The sequence below is a fragment of the Rhea americana genome, unplaced genomic scaffold (assembly GCF_003343005.1).
Source record: "Rhea americana isolate MKP2758 unplaced genomic scaffold, rheAme1 scaffold_28, whole genome shotgun sequence".
NCBI classification, from domain to species: Eukaryota; Metazoa; Chordata; class Aves; order Rheiformes; family Rheidae; genus Rhea; species Rhea americana.
The window spans coordinates 3,896,919-3,918,438 of record NW_028186401.1 but is presented as its reverse complement, the minus strand read 5'-3'; the positions used below and the strand labels follow the sequence as shown (position 1 = coordinate 3,918,438).

The 21,520-nt window shown below is 44.0% G+C and overlaps 1 protein-coding gene across 5 annotated transcripts in view; it reads left to right on the top strand.

The window, feature by feature from the left end:
- Positions 1-21,520, top strand: part of CHD2 (chromodomain helicase DNA binding protein 2) — a 61,856-nt gene that overhangs the window by 19,634 nt on the left and 20,702 nt on the right. For 4 of the 5 annotated variants that reach the window (XM_085308638.1, XM_085308636.1, XM_085308637.1 and 1 more), the window contains 18 exons: positions 6,199-6,260; positions 7,538-7,660; positions 7,981-8,130; positions 9,043-9,176; positions 9,818-10,043; positions 10,905-11,005; positions 11,670-11,714; positions 11,873-12,048; positions 12,733-12,857; positions 13,535-13,751; positions 14,409-14,498; positions 15,425-15,615; positions 16,708-16,896; positions 17,418-17,580; positions 17,952-18,104; positions 19,229-19,300; positions 20,497-20,646; positions 21,275-21,423. In XM_085308638.1, coding sequence (XP_085164764.1) covers positions 6,199-6,260; positions 7,538-7,660; positions 7,981-8,130; positions 9,043-9,176; positions 9,818-10,043; positions 10,905-11,005; positions 11,670-11,714; positions 11,873-12,048; positions 12,733-12,857; positions 13,535-13,751; positions 14,409-14,498; positions 15,425-15,615; positions 16,708-16,896; positions 17,418-17,580; positions 17,952-18,104; positions 19,229-19,300; positions 20,497-20,646; positions 21,275-21,423 — 2,516 coding nt within the window. Of the gene's footprint in view, positions 1-836; positions 959-6,198; positions 6,261-7,537; positions 7,661-7,980; positions 8,131-9,042; positions 9,177-9,817; positions 10,044-10,904; positions 11,006-11,669; positions 11,715-11,872; positions 12,049-12,732; positions 12,858-13,534; positions 13,752-14,408; positions 14,499-15,424; positions 15,616-16,707; positions 16,897-17,417; positions 17,581-17,951; positions 18,105-19,228; positions 19,301-20,496; positions 20,647-21,274; positions 21,424-21,520 lie in introns of all 5 variants that reach the window. The other variant, XM_085308639.1, reaches the window with a different exon arrangement.

Genomic DNA, 21,520 nt, shown 5'->3' with positions numbered 1-21,520 from the left:
ATATATATATATATATATAAAATGAAAAAAACAACAACAACATGAATCTAACCAGGAATGAAGGAAACTTCCGAGAAACACCTCACTATAGTGAGTGAAACAGTCATTGCCGTCCATCCCAGAATGGATCACGGTGATAAATGCATTTGCRTATGTGTTCAGCTTTATGAACCGTCACTTTTCTTTGGTTGAGTATTGGGAGTATTTTATGCTTCAATTGAATGTGACAGTTGTTAGAACCGGGCAGATAAACCTTTAAATTACTCCATTTACCAGAACTTTTTTTCTGAAAATTTAGGGAGTAGCTTCCTTCATTTACATCTTACAGGCTTTGTGCATAGAACTTTTCATCTTCAGACTTTCAGGAAGGTTGAGTAATTAGAGGAGGGGAAGTAAACTACAGAGGGGCTTGGCTTTTKCACCTTGGCATTTAAAGGTAGGCACAAAAATGTGCAGCGTTCAGTGGATTCAGTGAATCTGAAAATAAGTAGCCTGATTTTCAGAGGAACTGGAGCCCAGTGGTGCTCTCTGAAGATCCGGCTATTTGTTCATCGGTGCTGAAATGCACATTTGGTTGTCTGACAGTTGTGCACGCACAGGTTGGTAAATCTGGACCTGACTCGGTCAGAGTCGCACGTCAAATCCAGGAGCAGAATCCCGGTTTCCGGCTCCTTGCTCCGGCGCTTTATCTTTTAAACTTGGCGTCACCCGCCGTGCCACCACCCAGCTCTCCCTCGACCCCGCCCCAGACTCCTGTGCTGGATGTCCCGCATAGCAGCAGGTTAGGAAGGGGCTCGTAGCACATCATTGACTTAGCTTTTGTTTTCCTTTTCAAGTTCGGCAAAGCCCAGGCTCGCTGGCCGCCTCTCTGTGCGATGCCCCAGCATGTACTGTGCTGGCGATGTCACACCCATCACAGACCTCCGCTGCAGACCCCAGTGCCCTGTAGCGGGCTCAGGTAAGTCCCGTCTTTTTTTGTTTTACAATATTACGTGGTTTTGCAAATGTTGTTTTCTTTTTTCAATATCTTTATTTCCTACTACTTAAGGTACGATAAAGTTTTTTTTTAAAAAAAATCTGAGATGTGAAAACTTTGCTATACCACAAAATATTGTAAAAAACAAAAAAATCCTTTGAACAAACCCAATCCCACCATCATGTAAAGCAAAGCCAAAAAAGATATCTCTGACAAAATTGGTCCCCTTTCCCTCTTTGCCCCCAATGCAGCACTGACCAATCCCTGTAGGGCAACTCCAATCTGCAGCAGAGTCTGGTGGAGGGTGTGACATGTCAGGAGCACGGTGCCGGGGCCTCACAAAGAGCAGGAGATAGAAAGTCTTGATTTTAGAAGACCTAAATGCTCAGGGGACGAAATAGCGCAGCTTGATCCTGCGTGGTGCTGAGCACTCCTTGTGCCTGCTGAAGGTGGCAGGAATTCCTGGTGCTGGGCACCGCCTAAGAGTGCTTTTTACTTTTCAGGGTTAAGCCTGTCATCAGTGGCTCATTGGCCTGCTCTTGTCACTGGCACTTTGGGACTTCCAGCACAAAGTCTAGGAGCCTTTAACTACTTTCTTCCATAATAACTCCCTTCGCCGCGATATTGGTGAACAGCATTGCTCAGGCGGCATCGCAGCCTCAGAGTGAGAGTTACCCAGATTGCAGCGTTTCAGACCTTCCCACGTGCTGCCCACAGACTTGCTCTGATCAGGGAAGATTGTGTGTGTGTAGGTGGTGATGGTTAATGTTTGGGGAGTCTCTGAGAACAGCAGCTCAGGCAGGGTTGCGTTTGTATTTGAAATCGTTGCCTTCTGGAACTGCGTTGAGGCCATCAGATGTGTTGTGTAAGTCTCTGAGTCTCAGAGGTGGTGAAAATTTCTAATCAATGCTTGAGGTGTAGGCTAGGAGATGAGGAAGTGAAAGTGCAGTTCTGCATATGATAAAGAGTTTCAGAAGACCAGAGCTGTCTCCAGGAACTGGAGCACATGTGAGTTTTTACTAAAAACAGTACTTGCCCTTGCCTTCTCTTTGCAGTTAATGAATCAGCCTCAGGTTTTAGTAAGGGGAAGTGAGATACTCAGAGCGGGTGCTATTCTGAAGCAGTCAAGAAATAAACGTGCACAAGGTAGACGTAATCTTTTTGCCATAAAAAGGATGATTTGTGGTTGGAATAAGTAAGAAATGGCAAAGTGCATCTGTTCTGTGAAAGAAGGGCCACGTGTCAAGTGCCAGAGGTGCTCACAGAACACGCTTGGGTTTATTATTGGCAGAGAAAAGTTTTGCACATTAGCATTTTTATTAATGCTCTCTCTCACATCTTTGCTGAAAGTTCAAACGCCTCCAGTATTACCAGGGGAGAGAAGATATAAGAAAACTAACCTGGTGAGCTAAGATTCTCCAGCATTTCTGGAACGGTTCAAAACAGCTGCCCTTGTCAAAACCAGAGGGCTCTCGGAGCTAAAGAAACAGGAAAGCTATTCTGGGACATTCGTTATTTCTCAGTGCTGACGCTAGACTTTGGCCTCTGTTAAGCCTGAAATCAACAAATCCTTATTTTGACCTTAGTCTGAAATATGGTTTTGGCTCTGTTTTAGCAATTTTTAATCTCTCCCAGTGTGCAGTGTGAGTGCAAGAGGCCCGTCTGGACCRTGCCCTGCTGCCCAGGTCTCCATTTCTCGTGCCCTGGGCTGGCAGGGAGAACACCTTTGGACGAACTAGAGGACTACAGTTTTAAAGCTGCTGCTGTGTGTCTCTCAGCGGGGTGTTTCATATAGCGTTGGTCCATGGTAAAATACATCATAATTAATCTAGTAAAAATGTGTCCTCTTTAAATGTTAGGAGAGAGAATAAATTGAATGGCAGAAGGAATCAGGGAGAGGAAGACTAATCCCATTAGTTGGAGGTGTGGGAAATGAATCATGAAAGGCCGGTTCCTAGTCTAGCTGGAAGCGTGGCATAGGGATAAGTTAGGTGTATTTGTGGTGCACCTCCTAAGGGGCACAGGCCAGGAGGTTTAGTAGGGGAAGTGGGAACTGGGGAAGGAAAGTCATCTTCCTTTTGGCTGTTCAGGTGGCAGAAGCACCCCCAGAGATGCTGGGCCTTGCTCTGTGCTGCAGTTTTGCCAGTGTTGACGTGCAGGCTCCAAGAGTGAAAAATGTTCAGCTGACCTGTCACTGAGTTGACAGAACCCCTGGGTGCAGACAGGAGAGAGTTTTTGTCAGCTTAGTTTGATGTGCAGGGAGGTGACATTATTAAAATAMAAGGTACACGTGCTGTCCCAACCAGTGTGCCTCCTCATGACTGTGGCAGGCGGCAGGGTAGACCAGACCTGTGGTAGGACCTCGCCTGCTGGCATGCTCCCAGCCTCTAGTTACCATCTTTACTTCCTTAACTGAGGAACTCGAGACCAGCCAGAGCTTGTGGGTTTATACTGATACAAGGGTGTTAAAAGCACAAGCTCTATGCTGTGTAGAGTCCRGGGTGGAGGTGCAAATACCACCCTGGGGCTGATTTGAGCAAGTCTCAGCCTGGAGCTCAAATATGGACTTAAGCTGAATTAAGAGGTTGCTAAAATATGTTTATGCCCCCCCCCTTTTTTTTAATTATTATTCATGTGTAAAATGGTAGGAAGCAGCTTTTCACCCTGGGCTGGAGCCTGGCGGCCTGAAGTCAGGATGCCAGAAGGAGTCAGCGAGGAGAAGCGAGCGCGTGGTAGGCGAGGATGGAGGCTGAGTCACCGGGCTCCTGTGCACAACGCCACAGCTGCAGCAATTCCCGGCATCCAGGCAGGAGGATGTGGGAGCACAAGGCAGGCAGATGACTCAGGCTGGGGACTGGCTGTGTCAGAGGAGATAGAGCTGGGCTTGACATGCGGCCAAAAGAGACAATGGGGTCTTTGAAAAACACAACTGAAGGCAGCTGAGCTGGAATCACAAGTTAATTTTTTCAAGGCAGAAAGAGTGAGCAAAGGATTATTAGACACTAAAAGATGAACATCAGCTATGCAGAAACAGTGACTGAGCAAGAAGAATAACGTGAGTCAGGAACTAGAACCACCAAAAGTGGGATTTTGGCAAAGAGGTGATGTTAGAGTTTCAGGAAGAGCCAAAGGTCATATTTAGTTTTCTCCAAATCTGATCTTCCCTAACGCAGAGCAGAAGAAAAATCCATCTCTTGYTACTCATGATTTGCCAAAAGGCAGCAAAAAGTAAATGTGTATTTAAAAATATTCCAAAATTTGAATGGTAAAGCAGCATGCTATAGAAAGTGGATAAGAGATCAAAAGATGAAAAGAAAATTGAAGATTGTTAGATGTTGTTATTTAAAACTGAAATCTATGGGAGGCTTCTCTTGCGATGTCAAGGTGGGACTCTCAAAATTGTTAGCCAGTTGTTTGCTTACTGGATGCTTAGTCTAAGAGTACAGAAAAATAGGTACATGAACACAGGTTCACAGTAAGCTATAGTACAAAAGGTGCTATTGTGCCACATGTAAATCTCGCTCCAGAACACAGTGAGATTGAGCAAAGGCTTTAGTCTAATGTGGCATCCAGTACTTCAGTTTATTTTAATGGAAACACAGAAGCAAGAAGGGAATTTCCACTGATGAAAGGGAAATTGGGAAATGGAAAGAGAGGATACAGGAAAAAAACAGAAGTGTAGGGGCTGTCTCTCCAGTACCTTGGCTTTTCTCATTAACCAAGCACCATTTCACTTAAATCTTGTATTAGCAACTCTGGGTTGTAAGTTTTGTTACATGTTTTGAAGAAGATAGGTGGATGTGCGGGAAGYGCAAACTGAAGTACCAGTGTGCAAATGATGAACACAGTCTCAGAGCTAAAGCTGGGGTCGCTTTTGGTGGCTTTCTCAATACTGCAGGAAGAAGTCACATTAAGCAGAAGATTTCAAATGAGCAAGATGCATAGAGCAAGCAGGCTTTGAGGCTATTTCTATCATTATAATACTATTTYAGAAATCTCATATTGGCTTCTTTGGCTTTCTCCCTGCTGATTGGTGTTTTCTATGGCAAGTATGTGAGGAGAAGTCGTCTGTTCATGTAGGAATGTTTCTCTCTGATAACCTGTTTCCATGACTGACTAGTTTTCATTTAAAAATGGGTTGTCTGCAAGACTTTTTAGTTATCTTAGCCTCTAGGAGTTAATAACACCTACATTTAAAATGCTACAGCAAGTAGTTCAAGTATCTCTAGATATATTTAGCCAGGGGTACATTATGGAGACTGGAGGATTAACAGGAGTGAAAACAGCAGAACACAATTCTAAGTGAATTCATCAGTTATTTTTGCTGGGGGGGGGGGAGGGAGAAAACAGGAAAGCAAGGACACTCTTGTAAAAAGAGTGTCTTTTTATGAAAATTTCCTTCCTTATGAGAAGTTTCTCTAATGAAAACAGATAACGCATGTGTGTGACTGCAGAAGCTAGACCTTCTGCAACCACAGCAACTAAGCTTTAAAAAAAGAAAGCAAAACAAATATTGCAGGTATCCTATTGAAATGGCAAGTATAGGTATTCATGAAAACACATTCTGCCCCTGCACTTTCTGTTAACAGCCTTGTAACATAGCTGAGCCTTAGCCTTACAGTAGTTCCAGAACGTGTGAAAGTACTGAGTATCCAAAAAGCACAAAGTCACTCTGCCTTGTTCCAAGGGTAACGCAGAAGTTACACTCACCTCACCTCGCAGGGCGAGTTAGGAGCAGCAGAGCTCCCGGACCTGTGTGTGCAAGGTTTGATGGCTCAAATTTGCCATGTGGTTTTGTAATCCCTGGGGTCCTGCATGCACTGGAGAGGGGCACAATGCCTGCCTGGCCGGTGCCACCACTGCGGTGGCACCTGCCTGCTGTGGGAGGTTGGTACTGAGATGCGCAGGCCGTAGCTGAGCTCAGTGACTCCAGTACAGATGTTGTACAAGAGCTTTTCAGCCTTTCTGAGTTACCTTCGCTCAYGCTGAGAAAGCAGTCGCGTTAGCCCCGCGACCGCTCGCTGGCCGCTCTCGTGGCTTGGTCGCACCAAAGCGTTATTCCAGCGTTGCAAGGGAAAGAGCCGCCGGGCTGCTCCTGAGCTCGGACCGCGTGCGTGCGTTGCAGCTGCTTCCTTCAGGAGACAATCCAGAGCAATGCCTACAACCTGACTTTGTTTTTTGTTTTTGTTTTTTTGTTTTGTTTTTTGTCTTTTCAATTAAAGGCAAGTAGCGAATCTGAAAATGAGAGCCCCAAAAGAAGAGGTCAGAAACAAATGAAAAAAACGTAAGTTTCTAGGGAGAGGGTTTTGAGTGGCGTCRTTTATGTTTCACTTTGTTTTGCAGAAAAGTAGTTTTCCGTTGTCTGAGGGACATTGACAACATGGAAAGCTTGTAAAATAAATTAGTGTTTTCAGTAACAATATTTTGGATGATTAAAACTGAAGTGTAGATCTACAGATGGATATAATTTCCCAACCTTTTTATTGCTTATTATTTTCCACTCTGCTTGTGACGGGGAATCCAGACAAGTTAGATTTTTGTTGTCAGTCTTCCACTTCCCCATCAGGTTATTTATCTTCCTTCAGAGATGCTTAAAATAACTTAATCGCCAGTTCTCCTCTCCACCCACCTTTTTTAGTTAATGGAGATTAGAATGACAAATTATTATCTTTTTCTATCTAGCTCTCTGATAAAATAAAAGACTCCCCATAAAGATTATTTTAGATGTTTATTTGCTATAAGTGTGTTCACTTACCATCACATTTTGCTGCATTTTACACCTGTTTCTTGTCATTTGATTTTTTTCATTCAGTCTCATGTGCTAGTGCAAAACAAGGAAGGTAAAGGGCAGTGAGGGTTATGGTAGTACTGACTGCTTGTAGGCAAAGGGAATAGTCACTGGGTTCCCCCATACTTGGAGGGAGGAAAGGCTCCTTCAAAGGACCCTTAGGGGCTGAAACTTTGCTCTGAGTTGCCCACAGGGAACATGCTTCCTTCCATTGATGATTTGGCTTCAAACCTTGAAACTTAATTGCGTAAAGTTAAATGGCATGAGGCTTCCTGCTCTGTTTTCGGTGTTAGAAGGCAATCATATAAGTGTGCGTGTTATGGCTTGTCCTGCCCAAGTGAAAGCTTAGCACCTTCCAGAAATTTTGTCTGTTTRCATAGAAACCACCCTTAAGATTTTCCCAGCTCACCTCAGAAATACGTAAGTGAAAATGAAAAATAAATAAATCAGAGCACTCGCCCATCTTGTAGCAAGAAGTACAGCTGTGCCACATACTCCTTTTAAGAACCGCAGTCAGGAAATAATGCAGCTATGATAACTAAAACCTAGGTGATGGAGACACACTCCTAAAAGCAGAGAATCACAACATAAAATCCCTAATAYGTTACCCTGAACAAGTAGACTACAGTGTTTAACTTTTTCCCATATTTATGGCCTGCTAGCATTAATTTAGCTTGCATATGTACTTAGCCAAGCATTTGTGTTGAAGTATGATTGCTTATTTCTGACCGTAGACCTATTTCTGAAGTATGACTGCCTATTTCTGACCATAGAAATAAGTGGAAAAGAGAGGTCTCTGGTGAAGAAGAGGATGAAGATGGAGGGGAGCAAGGTACGAGCGCAGAGAGTGAGCCTGAACCGAAGAAAGTTAAAGCAAGAAGACCTGTCCAAAGGAGGTAGGGAGTGGTTGGGTCAATCTGTCTTCTACTGTGTATAACTTTTCTAGCTGTGTTGGGGTGGAAAGGCAATCTCTATTTGCCTATAAATTAGCCTTTTCTTTGACCTTACTCTTGATTTTGAGTCAGTGGACCTTGCTTGCTCTCTCATTTACTCGTTTCATGCTCCAGTGAGTGATGTAGTGGTTTCCGTGGTAGTTAGAGGAGAATAAATCTCTACGAACCTAATGCTTGAGGTTCATGCTTTCTTGAAGACTTGCTAAAATGTGCCGTTATGTAAAATATGCTCTATAATAGCTTTTTGTTAATACTTATTTTAGAACAGTGGCCAAAACCAGTGTTAAAAAGCCTCACAAACCCCAGCGTGGGAAGAAGAGAAAGAAACAAGACTCATCTGAAGACGACGACGATGATGAAGATGATGAGACTCCTAAGAGACAAACKCGACGCAGAGCAGCCAAAAATGTCAGGTATCAAGAAGTTTGGGGTTGCGTGCTGATGAGCCCTGGCAGACTGGGGAAGAGGGCGCTCGCTGAATTCATTGCTGAAATCACTGATGCTCCATGTGACCCCAAAGGGAGACCCTCCTCAATCCTGTAGATACCCACGGGCTGAGATGTGTGTGTTTTTTTGACAGATTCATGCTACAAACGTCTGACTTCTCTGTACCTTGTTTTGTGATCTGTAGGGCGGGGAGTATTTGCCAGTCTCTTAAGGGAAGTGTGAGGAGATCTACTTAGTGTTTCTGAAGTACTCTAAATTGGAGTTAAGGATTGTAAACTTTCAGACTGAAACGAATGAGAAAGAGCAGTTGTGCCAAACTGGAAAGAACATCTGAGAGCAGCTAATAAGTGATGCCTTGCGACAGGGTATTGAGACATGGTAGAAGTAAAGCATTATCCATTTGCTAATATACATTCCCATATTTTGGCAGTAACCTAATAAGGKACTTGCACAGAGCCACTTAAAGGATGTTTTTTTGTGGCTGCATGTTCATCATAGGTGAGACACAGTTCCTCGGGCAGTGTAGGCACTTTCAGTGCTCTGCAACCTTCACTGTTAAATATAAAATAATCTTTCACTGGACAAAAGAGACTTTTTCTGTTGATGGTCTTATACTGCTTCTGCTGCAGGGATTTTTCCACCTCCTTGTGAAGCATCTGGTGTTAGCTGTTTTCAGAGGTGGTATATGAAGTATTAGTCTAATATGGTGAAGCTGTCTGTGTGGCTTGGGGACCAAGACTGAATGGCAGACTTAAGAAATTCATGTGCTGAACATGCACTGCACCCTAGGATAAGTGCTCCATCCTATGCTATTCTGTGTATTTCTGGGCTAGGAGAAGTCAAGAGCTTTTTATCAGTTTGGTTTTGATCTTGCTCAGTTACAAAGAAGATGATGATTTTGAGACCGATTCTGATGACCTGATAGAGATGACTGGGGAAGGAGCTGATGAACAGCAGGACAACAGTGAAACTATTGAAAAAGTCTTGGACATCAGGCTTGGAAAGAAAGGAGGTGTGTAGTTCTGGAAAAAGCCTTTATTTCTGATTTCAGTTATGCGCTCTGTTGAGCTGGTGCAATGCTTTTGCAACTTGGAATCCTCCAGTGAGGCCCAATGTTATTTTAGTGCTCTTCATTCTTTCCTGTTTGCCTCTTATTTATGTTTTCTAGAAGCTTTTGTAAAATCTAGCATTGAAAATCTTAAACATCAAATTTATGTGCTTGGCAACTTTCTTTTAGCATGTGTGCATTTTAAAGCTGCATTCGTTCTGTGAGCTCTTGCTTTTCTTCTCTTTGAAAGATGAAATAGATTTTCCAGTAGAGTCAGTGTTCATAGCTCCATTGACAAAGCAGTGATGGAAGTAAAGTGGATGTTTTGTTCTCATACTCTTACAAAAGTGTTATTGTAAAACTGAATGGTCTCGAACATTTTCAAGAGACCTCTGAGTGATATTTAAAGAAAAGGCATTTACAATAGATTTTAAAAGATTCTGTTGTATGGAAAACTTTTGTTTGCCTGTCTCAGAGTCGAAGAATCTGTAGGATGTCCTTTGTGCTACCAAAAAGGATATAGTGGAAAATAACCCTTCTCTAATGCAGTTCATGTCCAGTGCTTGTTGACAAAGGTATCAACTGCAGCCTGATTTCTTTTGCAGCCACTGGTGCTTCCACCACAGTGTATGCAACTGAAGCCAATGGCAACCCAAGTGCTGACTTTGACCCTGAAAAGGATGAGGGAGAAGTTCAGTACCTGATCAAATGGAAAGGCTGGTCATACATCCATAGTACGTGGGAAAGTGAAGAGTCCCTGCAGCAGCAGAAGGTGAAGGGCCTGAAAAAACTAGAAAACTTCAAGAAAAAAGAGGAGGAGATCAAGCAATGGTATGCTTCACTTCAGCCAGCGATTTGGCCTTGGGAGAATCTCTTTTAGCCAGAGCTGTACATAGTCAGGACTGAAACCTTTGATTTCTTCTTGCACACTATATTTCATCCAAGACAACTGTTTTCAGTGCACAAGACCTGTATCTTTGTCTGCTGATGAACATCCCCCTTGTAAGAATAATGTCTGTGACCATGATATTGCTGAAAGACAGAGAAGAAGCAGAAATCCAGAATATTGCCAGTTTCCAGGCTTAAGAATTGGGGTAGCTGACAACAAGGAAACGATGCATAGATGCACCTTGCCCAGGAGGTGGCATGAAGGCTCTCAGGCAGCAGTGAAACCTTGCATGCTGGACTAGGCAGCTGTGTTGGAAAATGGGGCTCATTGCAGGGCAGGCTGTTAAATTTTGTTTTGCRGGCTGCATCAAAGCAGCCTTGCTGAAAGGAATTATGGGCTATTCTACATGCGATTTTTTTATCAGTTTATTTTTGACTTCCCCAAGAACTGTAAAGGGAGATACAGTGTGTTTCCCAACTGATGAATTTAGAGTAGCAGCTTCTAAACCCTGATCACTTGATTCTGATTTTGAAACTGATTCTTGCAGCAGAATAAAGAGCCATCTAACAGGGAGAGAATATGAACATCTATGACGTTTGCTTCCGAGTAATGGGAAGAATTTATAGAAGCTTGAAGAAATATGTCAGATAAGCGGTAGACTGCTCCAGAGACTTGACTGACTCGCAGAACTGTATAGCAAAGTAGAATTTGAATATGTGATCTCAGTGAGCATTGTATGGCATTACAGAATTATATCTGCTTTTTTTTTTGTTTTGGTTTATTTTTTTTTCTTTTGCATCAAGGCTGGCCAAGGTATCACCTGAAGATGTGGAATATTTCAATTGCCAGCAAGAGCTAGCTTCAGAGTTGAACAAACAGTATCAAATAGTGGAGAGAGTAATTGGTAAGTGAACAGAACACTCTTCCGAAGGGGAAAAGTAAAATTTGATAATTTTAATTTTTGAGAACAGCAGAATGGGTATATGACTACTTCTTCTTGTCCCCCAGTACCCCTGGGGAATGAAACTGGTGTCACATATTGTTACATGTGAAATTTAGGGATTAAACACTAGAAATCTGGGTTTACGTATTTGCATCTGCAAGCATTATTAGTCAGTCACTTACCTTCACCTTCCTTGGTGATCCCACCTGCAGTATGGGATAGCGCATATAAAGCAACATTGAACTTAGAGCTGCTGCTAAAGTTCTTACATCCTCCATCCAAAGGACTGATGTGATAGCAGTATAGACCTGGCTGCTGGACGACCACTTTCCGTGATGTTGTGGTTAAGGATATGGTTAGGCTGCAGGGCTGCTCAGGAGTTAGAATTCATGATTTCTTATTAAAAATAAAAGTGGGACTTAGTAAGCACACCAGTAATGTTGGTCAGAGGTGTTAACATCTAGTTGCTTTGGGAATTAGGCTTGTTTAATTGTTTTACCCATTTCCATAATATTTTTTATCAAAAAATGTATGCGGTGCGTGGAGATGACAGACTGTCTGCTCTGCTCCCCCTGCTGGCTGCCAGCGTGGTAAACCCTTTCTTCCCTCCTGTCTCTAAATACAGCTGTGAAGACCAACAAGTCTGCCACAGGACATTCTGAGTTCCCAGGTAAAGGAGCCCTTTTTTTTGACCCCTCAACTTTTCCCATTGGTTGAGACCTGTCTTGTGGTTGTACGAGTGGTACAAACTGTCCTGGTGAACCACGCGTGCGGTTCAGCCACRGAACCACAGTTGCTCAGGGTTGGGCTTTTTTGCATGCTTTGCAGCAAACAGTCGCAAAATATCCTCAAATGAYCCTGAATACCTCTGTAAGTGGATGGGGCTGCCCTATGCAGAATGCAGCTGGGAAGATGAGGCTCTGATAAGCAAGAAATTTCAGCACTGCATTGACAGCTTCAACAATCGTAACAACTCCAAAACTATTCCAACYCGAGACTGCAAGGTTTGCTCGTTTCTCTCCTGTTTCTGGGTTTCTTCAGACTGGGTAGTGATCGTACAGATAGTGGGAACGTGAAATTTTTTCAAGGATGAATTTCAGAGAATGTCTTTTCTCGTCCTTTTACACCACTGTTAYTGTACAGTGCTTTAGGTAGAGATGTGAACCCCTTTGGTTTTATTTACACTGTATACAATGAGAACATTATGTTCCCTTGGGGAGTGGGGGGCTTAATCCTTTGAGTGCTTCATGGTCCTCAGCAGGAGGTGCTGGAGAAATACGAAGTTTTATTTCTAGCTGAATAAAAAACCCAGCATAGGAAAAGAAGAAACCTCCAAGATGCTGATACAGTGCAGGAGGGGGATGGAGAAAATAGGAGAAAAACCATGGACAAAAAGAAAGCGAGAGCCGTTCTATCTAATGTGGGTTACGTACAGCACTCTTAGGAGGACTCACAGCCCTGATCGTCAGAGCTGAGGGCAAGCAGACAAAACATGCCTGCTATCGACCGTTGCCGATGAGGGTGGACTGGAGCACTGCTGAGTGGTTGTCTAAAATGCAGACACTAGCATTGACCAGAAAAATGTGAATGGATATTGATTGATAAACAGATATGCATGTTTTTTTCATTGCGTTTTCAGTCTTACCTTGTTATTGTCTTGAACGGGCTTACGGACTCATCTTTTTCAGGTGTTGAAGCAGAGACCTAGGTTTGTTGCCTTGAAGAAACAGCCTTCTTATATTGGTGGTGAGAACCTGGAGCTGCGAGATTACCAGCTGGAAGGCCTCAACTGGCTCGCTCATTCATGGTGCAAGTATGTATGGATGCTATGTGATGCTCTGGTCAGCAGCATGAACAGGCCACATTCGTGCTTTGTGTCTCCTACTTTTGTCCCAGTAAGGTCTGGCCCTCTTGTTCTCCAGTGAGGTCTTTACCTGGCCTGATTCTGCAGCTTGAAGGATTTTGAATGTTACCAGGTGCAGCTGTGTTACAGATATGGTAWACAGGAACTGTCCAAAGCATGAACTTAAATCCTGCATGAAACAAAAAACATTTCCCCTGCCTTGATCTGGTTACATTTTGCAGTATATAATAGTATATATATATAGGCTGTTGTATAGGCCTAGGATGTATCAGCCCTGATGTTGCACTGCCCTAACTGAACAAAAAGGCCTGTTTCTGTCTCAACATGCTACACGATCCTTGAAGTCTTTGAGAAATGTCCTTCTAAACTAGGCCAGTGACATTCTGCTCCCTTTGCCTTTGGTTACCTGTTTGGAGTGTTTATAGTCTGTTTCTTTTTAAAAGSTATTTTGCCAGATACAGTCTGGATGCTGCTAGGATCCACTCAGCAGTATTTGGATGAGTTTTTTTGCATTGTTCCCTTTATGTCTTTGTCATTGATTGTTGCTCATGCTCATGCACACTAAATCAGTAGCGGTGCAAACTTGTACGCAAGCAGGATTTACAGTTTTTTTTCTTCCTTCTCAGGAACAACAGCGTGATCCTGGCTGATGAAATGGGCCTGGGGAAGACTATTCAGACAATATCCTTCCTGTCATACCTCTTCCATCAGCATCAGCTGTATGGCCCTTTCCTGGTGGTGGTGCCCTTGTCGACTCTGACCTCATGGCAGAGAGAGTTTGAAGTGTGGGCACCCGAGATAAATGTCGTTGTTTACATCGGAGACCTTATGAGCAGGAACATGGTGCGTAATGAAGAAGCAAAGTGTATGGGGTTTGGTAGAGCAGTTGGGTGCAATAGAGCAGTTGGGTGCAAGGCATCAGCTTCTGTCTGATAGACAGTGTATGTAATGTACTGTCTTCTGGAGAGGCCAACTGATAGCACTGTGGGCAGACCGAGATGGTATAACTGAGCGCTTGGATTTAACTCACTACTGCAGAGTCTTCTCTGCTTTAGCTTGCCCCTTTGAGGCAGCACAGGAGTACTGGCTTTCCTCGTGGAGTCTGGAAATCCACTACTGCGCTGGGCTGCAGGGAAGATTGCAGCAGTGCAGAAGAAGTGTTTGCCTCATTTCTTTGTTCTGCTTGCTTGAACAATGAGGTCCACAAATGTTGTGATTCTGATGATGTTGGTACTGAGATGATGCGTTCTTCTGATAAATGATGAGTAATGTCACTAGAACAAGTTGTTTGAACTTATTTTCTTACTTGTGTAAGGGCAGTTGASCCATGTAGGCACTGAAGGGAGCTGCTCCTTGGGCACACTGATTTCATCATGTAGCACACTGAACAATAGTTTGATCTTGGTTGGAATCTCTGGCTACAGCTTTACTGAAATAATGATAGTTAACTCTTTCCCTGGAACAGCATTGGTTGAAGTTAACACTTGTTTCCTCTCTCAGATACGTGAATATGAGTGGATCCACTCTCAGTCTAAAAGGTTGAAATTCAATGCACTTATCACAACGTATGAGATCCTTCTCAAGGATAAGGTAGGTAATGGTCAAAGGTGTTTTATTTAGACTCCTCTGGAAGTCTGGCTTGCAAAGAGGGAARCCAGCCTCCAACTGATGGGTTTTAACTGTGTTTCCTTTGTGCCATTGGAGAATGTATAGCTCCTATTTGCTTTTGCTTGGCAGTGGTGTTGAGGGAMTGCAGGACACCCCTTGTAGTGTTTTCACTATTGTACCATGACAGTTGTGTTACTTTATGTACTTAAAAGACAGAAGGCAGGACAGTAGCTGGATTTTGCCTCRTTTAGTTTGGGCTAGTGAAGAGAACAAGCACTGAACTGCTGGCCACAGGGTGAACAGAGTGAATCTGTTTTTTTTTTTGTTTTACACTTGGATAGGAGAAATCTGTCTGGTTAGAGGTGCTCATCACCTTGACAGTGCATCACTGAGTCCTGGGTGAAAACAGAGAGCTTAGAAGAAAAAGGGAACCTGGGAGCTGTGATTCTTAGCTTTTCAGGCTTGTTCATCTGCTGGGCTAGTGCTGCTGCTCCCACCACTCTGGTGGAGTTAATGCACATAGCAGGACCCTGCAGGCATGGAGAGAGAGCASACTCAGGGGCTAGAGGAGGACTGTACTTTCTGGAGAAAGAAATGGTGGCTTAAAATTGGTGTTCTTGCTGAAAGGCCATTCAGATATGTTGAGCATTATACAGCATGGTAATTTTCACCTTTTCTTTAGGGGGAAACAAACTGTTGTGGGCATCGTGGTCCCAAAAGTTTGTTAGCAAGAAGCTCTTGCAGTCCAGCTTCTTTGGTTGGTCCAATATTGAGGTTGGAGCAGGACACCCTGGAGCTTGCACCTTGCAGTCYTTTCTGGCCATAAAAAGGGAGCATATGCAGTGTGGTGAGGCTCATCTGACCCAGTGTCTTCTTGGGACCTGTGTTATTTCTTCCTTTTCTTTCAGGCTGTTTTGGGAAGTATTAACTGGGCCTTTCTAGGCGTGGATGAAGCCCATCGGCTGAAAAATGATGACTCTTTGCTGTACAAAACTTTGATTGATTTCAAGTCCAACCACAGGCTGCTGATCACAGGCACCCCACTTCAAAATTCCCTCAAGGAGCTTTGGTCCCTGCTGCACTTCATCATGCCAGAGAAGTAAGTGTCCTTYCGAGTCCTTCAGAAAATATCTCTGTGTGTCCATTCTTGTCCATCAAATAGACCTGAGGCAGTTTAGAAGGGCAGAAATCCCTGAATTAAGCTCAGTGGAGTTAGAGCAGTGTAGGGGGGAAACAGACAGTGATGGGAAAAARCAGAGGTTAAGTGACTAATACAAGCTGCGTTTCTGGCAGCAAATTGAATGGAGAAACCTGATACATGTCTTTCAAATCTGTCTGCTGTTTTAGAGCCATCTTGAAAGAGCTAAACTTCTGTTTCAAGCAATCATCTCAGTCATTTCTGAGGTTTCCAGTACACTGCGGTTCAGCAGTCCTCACCAGCCGTTTTATGGCAGTCTCTGAGAGTATTGCTTGAGGATAGCACTGTCTAGCTGATTGTGTGTTGACATTAAAACAAATATTTTCTTTAAAACAAAATGGACCATACCCATTGCTAAGACTAAAATAAGCATGCCCCAAGACTCACCAAAATGATGCTTGACTGGGGAAAAAAATAATTAAAATAAAATCCTCCTCCAGTTTCTTTTTGTTTTTACTGGATCATGAAAAGAAGGAAGGAAATATTGAACATCTAATGAGTAGAGGAGAAAAGCAGATTTTCACATTTCAAAGGGGCTGTTAGAAAAAACAGACACTCCAAAATGAAGGAGCCTTCAGAGCCCTTCCAAAATGAAGGAGCCTTCAGAGCAGTATAAAACAAAGTCTAGTTGTCAGAACCTTGCTTAGGGAAGGGTCTGTGGAAAATTCAGAAACTACGGCTATACAAACACTGGCTGGAGACAGCACAACAGGTTGCTGAATAACCTGGAATTGTCAGTCTTAGGACTTAGTGCGGAGCAGTGGAGCTCAAAGATAAGATACTCGGAAAGTACCTAAACCCAAGGAATTTCTGCTTTGCCACAAGCGTGTTTGATTACCCAGAGTAGAAGGAACTTTTTATCCCCTATTTTATCTCCCAGAAATTGATGATTTGTTACCTTGTTGTGTGGTGTGAGCTGATCTATCAGMTCCTGTGTAATGTGCTAACCCAGAGATTCTCTGATCCCTCTCTGCTCCTCATTTCTRTTGCTAGGTTTGAGTTCTGGGAGGATTTTGAAGAGGATCACGGGAAAGGTAGAGAGAATGGTTACCAGAGCCTTCACAAAGTCCTGGAACCATTTCTCCTACGCAGAGTGAAGAAGGATGTGGAGAAATCTTTGCCAGCCAAAGTGGAGCAGATCCTCCGCGTGGAAATGTCTGCCTTGCAGAAGCAGTATTACAAGTGAGTTGTTTACTAAGTGGATGGCAGTGCCAGTAGAAATGGGCACATCTTTCTATGTGCCTTGTGAATGCAATTCAGTATCCTGTGTCCTTCTAAATGCAGTGTGACAGCCATCTCCTGTAGTATCAGGGGCTTCCCAGTGGTAATTTAAGGTTATGTGGCATCTTTCTCTCATGTTGCCCATCTCCAGGCCACTGGTCTTACTTTTTAAGAGTGATACTTTCTGGCTGGCCAGCCCTGCAGGGTAGGGGCCCTATCTTCACTGGGAGAGTAAAKTTCCCCACAAAATATTGGTGCCAATTAATGTTGGAAAGTACTAGTATCAAGAGGAAAAGTAAGATCAGGGTTGTTCCTAGTAAGGARAAGAAAGCCATTTCATATAGAATAGATGAAGGGAAATAAAGGTGGTGGGTGAGATTGATGCCTGAACAAGAAGTTGCTGAAGGTGTTTTTCTCTCAGGCTCCAGCATGCCCGCTCTGTACTGTGAAATGATTTGAGCTTTTTAATTTCCTGCGTATAGGTGGATTTTGACAAGAAACTACAAGGCTCTTTCAAAGGGAACAAGGGGCAGCACCTCTGGTTTCCTTAACATTGTGATGGAATTGAAAAAGTGCTGCAACCACTGTTACCTTATCAAACCTCCTGAGGAAAACGAGAGGGAAAATGGCCTTGAGACCCTCCAGGTGGGCAGTGCCTTTGGTTACCACTTTTTTCTTCAGCTTTCTCCTTCCTCCCACCAAAATAAGATCTGGCAAAGCTTAGCTTCTGCTGCTTCTTTCCATTGGAAATAGTCCTCACAGCTGAGTCATTGAATCTCCTGCCCTCCCTTTCCACTGCAGGCAGCGTGTTGCGGCCATCTAGAGTAGGAGGTGCATGCAGTGTAAGATCTGTCTTGGATGATTTATTTTACCTGTGGCTTTCACTGTGTAAATCCAGATGATTTGATTAGAGAGGTATGGGAGAAGCATGATCCTGAAAGAACTGGATCTCTGCAAGGTTTCTGTGTACGGGTAAGGTTGGAAAGCATCAGCTGGAATGACTGTTACTTCTTCAGTCTCTGATCAGGAGCAGTGGAAAGCTAATTCTCTTGGACAAACTGCTGACTAGGCTGCGTGAGAGGGGCAACAGAGTGCTGATCTTCTCTCAGATGGTGAGGATGCTGGACATCTTGGCAGAATACCTGACTATCAAGCACTACCCTTTTCAGGTGAGAAATGTCAATGGGGAAAATATTGTCTATGGGTTGACTTGCTAGTTCAAGAAAATGCAGTGGAGCCTGGGTAACAGGAGTCACTTGGTTTCCCAGAGGCTCATGGCTGGGATTGCAGGTGGCACTTACTGAAATACACYGGTGGGAATTAGGAATTTCCTTCATTTCAGTGTGGCACTCAAGAAAGGGAAGGTATAGAAGGCAGAAACCAGATGAGAACATGGGCCCCCTCATTCTGTATGTGGTGCTGTCTCTTGGGCACAGTACTTCTCTCTTTGTAGATGTTTCCTTCTGTAAAGTAGGGATAATGTCCTTTTAGAGTTACAGATGAAGTATTATAGCAGCTTGAGTACTGCTGTTGATAAAGTGAGTGTTTAAAGGAGGGGAGAATCGTGTACAATGGATTTAAATGTGTATTGATGGGTATTAATTTGTATAATAGAAAYGCATTTTACCTATGAGCTGTGTAGCTAACTGACGCATGCATGGTAAAAGCCTTCGGGTGCAAACATCTCTGCTTCTAACAGCGGGTTGGTTTGTGCAGAGAGCTCTCGGCACTGGAACTGGCTTCCCCTTGTTGGCTCCCCARCACTCTTCAGAGCATGCTGATATCCGCATCTCCTGTGGTTGTAGAGGCTAGTGGGTAGTGTGCAGCTTGTTTCCATCTGACTTAGGCTGCCTTGCCAGCTTTCTTGCTGTTTGTTTTCTTGGTGCTAGTGCCTGAAGGTTGSTTTGAGGAGCACATTTCCAGCAAACAAGACCTGAGTCAATACAGCCCTATCTCTGCAAAACCCTTCCTCCAACAGGCCCCTACTTTGGCCTCGATCTGTTGATAAACCCTGAGGAGAGGATAGCAAATAAAGAGACCCTGGCTGGGAGCCTGTAATGAGAGCTGCAGTGTCACCCACTGTGACTGTCGCCTAAACATACTTCCCCTCCYGCCCTCGCAGCGCAGCAGGTTAAAGCAGTGCAGTTATTTTTAATTGGCGGTTATTTTTAATGATTAAATATTCCAGGCTAGAGGCAGGGCAGGAGGCTGTAGGGCTCCCAGAAGTTGGGTGCAACAGTTCCTCAGGGCTCCTTTACCTTCTCTCTTCTATCATTATTGTTGATTTTTCCAGCGCTTGGACGGCTCAATCAAAGGGGAGATCCGAAAGCAGGCGCTGGACCACTTCAACGCCGACGGCTCTGAGGTACAGCAGCTGGGGCTTTCCTGCGCGCGGGCAGCGCCTGCCTCGGCGGGGGTCTGGGTGGGATGCCCAAGCAGTGGGTGTTTATGGCCGAGCTGCAGACTGTGACTGCCAAAAGGGGATTAGTCCAGTCCATTTCTTTTTACAGGACCCCAGATACTTTTAAAGAYGCAGATGTAGCGGGTTTTGCAGCTGTCTGTATTGCTTATTTAAAATCTCCCACATCCAAAGGACAGGCCTGAAATTCAGATCTGCAGAATGGCCCAAAAGAGCCTGAGAAGAATTAGAATTTAGAAATTCTCTCCCCTTAACCTTGAGAACAAGGCAGTTGCTTAAAGACTCTTCTGGCCTGAAGCTGTTTTTGTATCTGAAGTGACGGAGGTAAAAGGGAAATTTTAAGTGTGGTCAGGCAGTGCAGTCTGATTTGGAAAGACTAGAGGATGAATAGGAGAGGGCATCGAAAGCCTCTTGTTTGGGCTTACTTGCTGACTCACAGTGACTGGTGCAAGGCACTTGTTTTACACCATGGTCAGCCCAGTCATGATAAATATCCATCCTCACTCCAAATGTCTGGGTGAGGGGGATTCCTGGCTGACACAGGAGGAGACATAGCTGGGTGCTTCATGGCAGCACGAAGGGTAACAAAGTGAAAAAGACAGCAGTGCAGATGGCAGAGAAAAGGGCAGGTATGCAAGACTGTCTATAGAAACAGCCCTTTCTCCTCTCCTGGAGACACTTGCGAGGGCTCAGAAGTCCTGGCCGTCTCCCATTCCCTTGCGCCATGATTCCAACAGCCTGTGTTTGAAGCTGGTCTCACCCTCAGCAGACTTCAGACAGCAAAAAGAGCATGGGTTATCTCCAGTTGTAGGTGGTGGGCAGTGTGGTCTGACCTTCAGAAGCGACTCCAAGGAGCCCTTGCCCTGTTTGTGTTCCCCTGCCCACAGCCAYGCGCACCGGGAATAGCACACCTTTCATCCCTGTCACCAGCTTCTGCCTGCCAGCACTACATCACCTTGTCCTTTGGCTTAAAGACCAGTGGTAGGAGACCTGCCAAAATGAACAGTGGGGGAAGAAACTCCTTTTTTCTGCATTGTGAAGAAATACACATACAACGTAGCTTCCATCCATTTCCTTGCATACCTTTGAGGCCACTGTTATGTCCATAGTTACAAGCTGATTTTTGTGGTTTTTTTTTCCAGGACTTCTGTTTCTTACTGTCAACGCGAGCTGGAGGACTGGGTATTAATCTGGCCTCTGCTGATACTGTTGTTATCTTTGACTCTGACTGGAACCCCCAAAATGATCTTCAGGCTCAGGCCCGGGCTCACCGAATTGGACAAAAGAAGCAGGTGAGAAGAGTTACCTACGGCTTTTTCTTTACATCTTCAGCAGGTACATTTAGCGTAGCCAGTGTGAAGGCTTACCTCACCAGAGCTTCTGAAGACGTCTTTTTACCTCCAATCTTGACTCCAGAGAGTACCCCCCTGCTCAAGGGAAATTCATTTAAAAGCCAAAAGGCAGAATGAGCCCAAAATTGCTAGATGCCAGGGTTTTTTGTTGGCTTTTGGTCCTGGGATGGTTCCAGACCAAGAAGCCAGCCAGAGCAATCACAGTTCTTTCTTACCGTGGAAAAAAATAAAGTACAACAACCATCTTTATTGAGATTTTATTATTATATCTGTGAAAGGTGTGGTGCTGGTTTGGATGTAGAGTGATTGTTTCATAAGATTTTTATGCTATCCTTACACATACTACAAGTTCAGTGTTAACCAGTCTATCTTTAACCAGACCCCCTGAGATATATATATATATATAAAAAAAAAAAAGTACTCGTTTTTAGTCTAAAAAGACACATCTGTGCCTGAAGAGACCATGTCAGGAGACCAGTCTCCTGGGAAACAACTTGGTGATGCATCGTTGTGTCAGCAAAGCATGTTCAGGTCCAGGAAATAGCTTTGTTCTTTTCTTACCCTTTAGGTGAATATTTACCGGCTGGTCACAAAAGGTACAGTAGAGGAGGAGATCATTGAGAGGGCCAAGAAGAAAATGGTCCTGGATCATTTGGTAATTCAGCGTATGGACACCACTGGCCGGACTGTTCTGGACAACAACTCTGGGCGATCCAAGTAAGTGACTGTAGCAGAAGGCAGAAGCATCAGATATGACGTGTAGCAAAGCCAACATCATCCCTCTGATATCTCCAAATATTTATTCAATTGTTAG